The 6,203-nt window shown below is 35.8% G+C and overlaps 1 protein-coding gene across 1 annotated transcript; it reads left to right on the top strand.

The window, feature by feature from the left end:
* The first annotated feature begins 3,560 nt into the window (after window positions 1–3,560).
* Window positions 3,561–6,144, top strand: avpi1 (arginine vasopressin induced 1). Its single transcript, XM_038271851.1, has 3 exons — window positions 3,561–3,699; window positions 4,536–4,937; window positions 5,793–6,144. Exons 2-3 carry the CDS (start codon window positions 4,567–4,569, stop codon window positions 5,977–5,979), a joined length of 558 nt encoding a protein of 185 aa, XP_038127779.1. The 5' UTR covers window positions 3,561–3,699; window positions 4,536–4,566; the 3' UTR covers window positions 5,980–6,144.
* The last annotated feature ends 59 nt before the right edge of the window (window positions 6,145–6,203 follow it).

The raw sequence follows: 6,203 nt of genomic DNA, 5'->3' as shown, positions 1-6,203 counted from the left end.
AGTGGACAGAACTGGAATTTAAATTGGGTTCTCACCCGATAGCCTTCAAACTTGTACGTTTAATCTATAATTTTAAATCTTAGGCTCTCTTTGTACAACCTCTCAGGTTTTAATTTTTGGAACCATGTAAACAATTTACACTGACCAAATTTTTAATAATGTTTTAATTTTATATTGATCAAGCCTGGATATTGATAGTCGAGTTTTATAGAGTAGTACAATTAGATAAACGTTTAAATCCAGTAATAAAGTCAGCCGTTTCTCATGCTGGTGGTAGTTTCATACATAAACTGTTATGATTTCATGCTCTAACAGTTTGCTGGCAGATGTTCACAATGAAATTGTTTTGCTTGTCAAATATATACATTGCTGTAAATAGAGGTGCTACTCCATGTTTTGATTTTTTTTCTTAATTTAAAAATTGTATTACACCTCTTTGAAACATTTGAAATCTGTTTCTGCCACACACACAAAAACTGCCAGTATTTCTACTTCTATTTTGTTTTAAATCTTTCTCTATATTAAATTCATTGGCCTTGTTGTTTATCCGTTCTTGTTTTTGCACCATGTTCTCTTTTTGTTCCCCTCTACCCATATTGTAATGTTTGTACCAGAGATGGGAAGTAACGAAGTACAAATACTTCGTTACTGTACTCAAGTAGATTTTTCTGATATTTTTACTTTACTACTTATTTTTATGGCGACTTTTTACTTCTACTCCTTACATTTTTACACAAATATCTGTACTTTCTACTCCTTACATTTTAAAAAATTGTCTCGTTACTTTAGTTTTGAATCATTTCAATGGAGTTACCGTTATTATTTTTCACGTCATCAATACCAAATTCAATCTAATTGGATGGGAATCTACGTTGCATTTGACGCACCACTACAAGATGAATCGACAGATTCGGCGGTATTCATTCGCGGCAAATCATTGCAGCTTGGTGGCGGTGGCGTTAGCATAGTAGCATGGACGACGAGATGATTGAAAATGAACACAACGGAGATCTAGTCCTATTGGCAGACATCCATTTAAAATGTAGGCAACGGCATGAAAAAAGTGGTTTCTACTTTTACTTTTATACTTTAAGTAAATTTACAAGCCTGTACTTTGTTACTTTTACTTGAGTAAAGAAGTTTAATCAGTACTTCCACTTTTACCAGAGTATTTTTTAACACAAGTATCTGTACTTTTACTCAAGTACAGAAAATGAGTACTTTTGCCATCTCTGGTTTGTACCTCAACGAGTCTTTGTACATTATAGGTTTGTTATATAAAGTTTAAACGAAAAAAAAAAAAATGATCACCTTGAAAGGAATGCGTCTCACGCACCTCTGGCGACACCCAGTGGCGCGTATGTTAAACTACAACAGTTGATTTATACATTGGAAATAAAACAAGACCTGCTCACTAGATATGGTGATACAAGAGTTTATTAAATACCCATTTAATAGACATTCCAACAGGCACTTTCAGCTGCAAGTCATTGGACTAACAAACAAGTCTCCATGATGTCCTCCATCACTTTCGGCCTTTGTAATGGTCCAAGTTTGACAGAATCCAACCGGAGGGCCCGAGGATAGTCACAGACATCACAGTCAGGACAAACACAGATTCCTTTAGAAAAAAAAAAAAATCAGACAAGGGAAAGAATAACTTTCTAAGAAAAGATCTAAAGTCAAGATGGATGATTAGAACTTACCACACCTCCAATTTTGTCTTTAGGTGGCTTATCATGGATATAGGTTGCTCTTTGCTGAACCCACATTCTGGATATTTGAGCCTGTCGAGCCTTCACCAGTCCAACAAAAAGTCGACTCATATCTAGCTTTTGCAAAAAAAATTACTAAAGCTGAAATTAGTCCAATAAACAAAGTGTTTGGCTATTCCTGAAGAGGAGCCAAATATACATATATACCCTCTCACACCTGCTGGCTGATTAATGTTGCATTCAGGTGTCACAAAGAAAGTAAGTAACTCACCACATATTTAAGTTAGAAAAACATGGAAGCAGATTTTAGCTACATGAAATTAGCTCAGTGATAAAGTTACCTCCTTTCTACTTCAGTTTTTTTTTTTTTTAAGAATATTGATCTTATTAAGACAATCTAAGAGCGAACTAATGGATGGGTGATGAATACCTGATCCAGAAGATTGCTGTATTGACACAAGCTGGTTGACAGATATATACAATTTAATAGACAAACTTATTATTGCAGCTCCTTTTGAACAAGTTTGACCTGCAGCTGTTCTTATTTTCATGTCTGTTGTTGTGGTATTAGGTCCCTCTCCTGGTGCGTTTCATTTTTGCGTTTGATCAGACTTTTATTGATCCTGTTTTCTCTTTGTAAAGCTTTAATTGTGACCCAGCCTTTGTAATTGAGCCACCAGACAACTTGGACTACTTAACCCCTAAGTTGTTTCTGGTTTGTTCATTCTACCTGTTCCTTCTAAGACATTTCAAACAGATCAGAAACATTACTGAGTAATCTTATGTCCATCAAAACATCATAAAAGACTCACCTTCAGTAAATAAAATACAATCCATTTTTTGAAAACATCTTAAAGATAAATTTTCACAGGTCCAGTCAAGTATGATAATTTTAAATGGTCGTTTTGAACTATTGTTGAAGATCAAATGAAAAATTACACAAAGTGTATAGAGTGTATACAAATAATACTGTAATATGGATTATTAGACAAAAAAAAATAAAAATATTTTAATTGTGGTTGTCTGTGAGTTTTATATTTTCCTATAGTCTAGCATATGGGTATCTATTGTGGGTAAAGAATTATATCTAGTACATTGATTAAAGGAATAAGAAAAAAATGTCTAAAGATCTTATTATCAAATGAACTTTTTGGGGGGGCTTCCTCTCCAAGATTTAATCTTGCAAAAAATGGTTTAAAACCATATATTATTTCAGGCATTAAAAATGTAGTAAACTATTATGTTCCGTTGTTGAAAGGATGAATTAATCTCTGTTCTAAATTAATTCATAATTAGCGTTTATATTTCTACCATGCTGGCTTGCAATCCTCCCATGGCCACATGTATATATTATATAAAACAGCAAAAAGCAAACAAAAGAAATAAAGTGCAACATCATGGTAAATCCAAAATTATCAATGCCTCTGATGGGTTTAGGTAATAAACTCCTTTTTTCCATATATCTACTGACTAGAAATAAAATCACATTATTTCCATGCCATAACCAGAGTGCAAACTTGAATCTGATAAAGAATCTGTAGAGGAAGCTAAAGACCAGCAAGGAGAGCAAGAAGACTTTCCTGAATTAAAACAGATCTATGCATTCTTGCTGTAGAAAGCAAATTGCGTAGTTCAGTATCTATATTCCCAAAGAACCATTCCACACTACTATTGCTTAACATTATCAGACTCAGCCTGAGCATTGATATTTCTACACAGTCTCTACTAGTTTGTTAAATTCTTTCTGCTTCTTTATTTACAGACTGAGGTGAGCGCCCTGGGCTTGACGTCATGACTGGATTACTCTTTGATTATTCCTTCCCCCCACAGCTCTGTTTGCCTCTGACGCTGCAGTTAGAAGTGGGTCAGCTCAGCATTAGGTGGTGGTGAAGGCAGCAGTCTAGATGCTGCCTCAGTAACTAGGTTGTCTGTGTCTGCCTGTAGTGTAAAGGCAGACCTTCTCGTTTGATCCACACAGCCTAAGGTAAGCACAATAGTTAGACCACATTCTTCTTGTTTCTCCAAAAGATGTTCCTAGTGTTAGGAGCTTGATTTTTAGTTTAGATGAAGCTTTAGTTGAATGTCATCTAATGGGTTTTATATGGCAAACAAGATACATTTTGGGCTACCTCATAGAAAAATCTGTAAAAGATTAAATGTAAAAGGACAGCTCTCAGACTGCTCACTCAACATATTATGCAATTCTGAATAACTGATCAAGTAAGATCATCAGAAGTTGTAAACATAGAAAGGTATAGATTATTTTAAAGTTTCAAACTTCAACCTATTCGACAAATATGGCCAGGAGAGCATGGACTGCTACAGAGCTGCAAAATTAGTCAGACTGATTCATTGGCTTATTTGTTACAAAGGTGAAAGGTTTGTTCATTGAAATATAGTAGATCCTCAAATATGGCATTTCTCTCAAAAATTAAATCATACAGTTGAGTAAAAAAAATGTTTTTAATATTCCTTAAAGATCTGGATTTTAACTAGATTTTATTCAAACGTTTTTTTCTTGAAAGACATGAGAAAGATATCTCTTAACAAGGCATAAATATATGTAAATCATTAGTCAGTAAAAGTTTTTTTCTACTTTATTAAATCTGAGAATTAAAATAAATTCTTAACCTACTTTAATTAATTGTAATTAATATCAAATTCTTTGTTGGCATTAAAAAAAATCAAGCAGTCCCTTACATTTTTACACTGTTTTTATGGTCAGACAGGGTTTTCGCCATCCTATCTAATGTTTAGCTCTCTTCACAGACAGCTAAATTTTTTTCTCCAAGGTTACCATTTCTTTTCATTCTTGTTTAGGAGAAAGAAAAACTCTCACCAAAAAAAAAACATGGCAGAGGCCCTGGAACCCAACTCCACTAAGGATGCTCTGCCTGCAGAGTGGAAACCTTCCAGTCGTCGCAGTCGAAAGTCTGGGTATTCCAACATCTTTTCAGGGGTGAACCTGCATCAACTACATAGGCTCTTTAGAACAGCAGGGGACCGAAATGCAGAAAATCGGGCAAAGCTAGTATGGCAGGATGTGGAGACAAATCTGGAAGGGGCAGATGAAGAAAAGCAGAATGAAGAAGAGCAGAATGACGATGAAGTGGGCCTGGCCCAGGCCTTGGTGGGACTAAGAGTTCGAGCCAGGAATAAGAATGGAATAAGAGTGGATGGACAAAGTGAACATAAGTGGCTGAGAACGTCAGGGTATCTCAGGTATGTGAAAATGTTTGATAGAGTTTGAATCCTGGTCTGCTTTTCACAGGCACACACTATGCTGCATGTTTCACATTCCTCACTGAGATGAAGCTCGTCTGGTGAGGGTAGTCATGAAGCTAAACACATTATTAAAAAGGGGTGAATATAGAGAATAGTTATACTGAAGAAACCAGGCTTACTTTTTAAGAAAATCTGATTAAGAAAATCTGATGTACAAAAAAAAAAATAGATTGGTCCATACCACCCGCAGAACAGGCCATTTCATCAGAAAGACTTTCTAGACTTTCTCTAAGAATTGCATCTGTGTGACCTTATCTGAATAAGCTTGCCTTTAAAAAACTGAATGTGTTTGAAATCTGTTTCTTTTTGACAAAATAGTCTCTGTTAGATTACTATATCCTCCAATATATCCTAAAGTACCATACTTCTAGCAGGGGTGGTGGCCTAGTGGTTAGGGCATTACGCTTGAGCCCCAGAGGTTCTGAGTTCAAGCCCCACTGCCACTCTGGGTCCCTGAGCAAGACCCTTAACCCCACACTGGCAGCCCACAGCTCCCCAAAAGGATGGGTTAAATGAGAGTGAATTTCGTTGCTTTGTACTAGTGACAATGTAATGACAATAAAGTTGAATTCTGTTCTTCTAATATTACTTTTTGAATGGGAAATTATTTTTGTCCAACTAAAAAACTCTTTTTTATAGCTCTTATTTAAAAGTATAATCGTTGATTATAAGCAGTTAATGTATTATAATTATTTATTCCATCTATGGCCTTATTACTGATCTTTCTTAAATAGTTTCCGTTTGGAGATGAATTGTGGTCAGATTAACTCAGTGTCATCACTCCATCTCCAGGGTTGAGGAACCATCAGCTGTCTACCCTGTTGAAGATAACGATGATCAGACAGGCCCGGGGAGATTTAAATTATCAGCTGACGAAGATGTTACAGGGAATCCCTTCAAGCCATCATCATGGAGGTTGGGCATTAGGATGGAAAGTGCCAGAGACTCTGAACGCTACCTTCACCGCATCCTCCACTGACAAAATATGCCCCTTGTGGTTGAGGGAGAGGAAAGGACTAATGTATCAAAATACTATTTTAGCACTGAAGGATATGTCTGCTATTGCTGTCATCACTGTCAAGCGTTTGGGCAGATTTCAATCTGGAAAAGCACTAAATAATTTACCATTGGAAAATTTATTAGACACAGATTATAGATACACCATCAAACTATGTTGGTTTCACAGAACTCATTGTGTGGAAT

The sequence above is a fragment of the Cyprinodon tularosa genome, unplaced genomic scaffold (genome assembly GCF_016077235.1).
Source record: "Cyprinodon tularosa strain WSP-4 unplaced genomic scaffold, ASM1607723v1 ctg81, whole genome shotgun sequence".
Taxonomy (NCBI): domain Eukaryota; kingdom Metazoa; phylum Chordata; class Actinopteri; order Cyprinodontiformes; family Cyprinodontidae; genus Cyprinodon; species Cyprinodon tularosa.
This window is presented reverse-complemented; position numbering and strand designations above follow the sequence as displayed.

What these genes read in the sequence shown, in the direction of transcription:
- avpi1 (XM_038271851.1), top strand. Translation starts at nt 4,567, where the DNA reads ATGGCAGAGGCCCTGGAACCCAACTCCACTAAGGATGCTCTGCCTGCA. An exon ending in AGAACGTCAGGGTATCTCAG is followed by an intron (nt 4,938 to 5,792) that starts GTATGTGAAAAT and finishes CTCCATCTCCAG; the next exon opens with GGTTGAGGAACCATCAGCTG.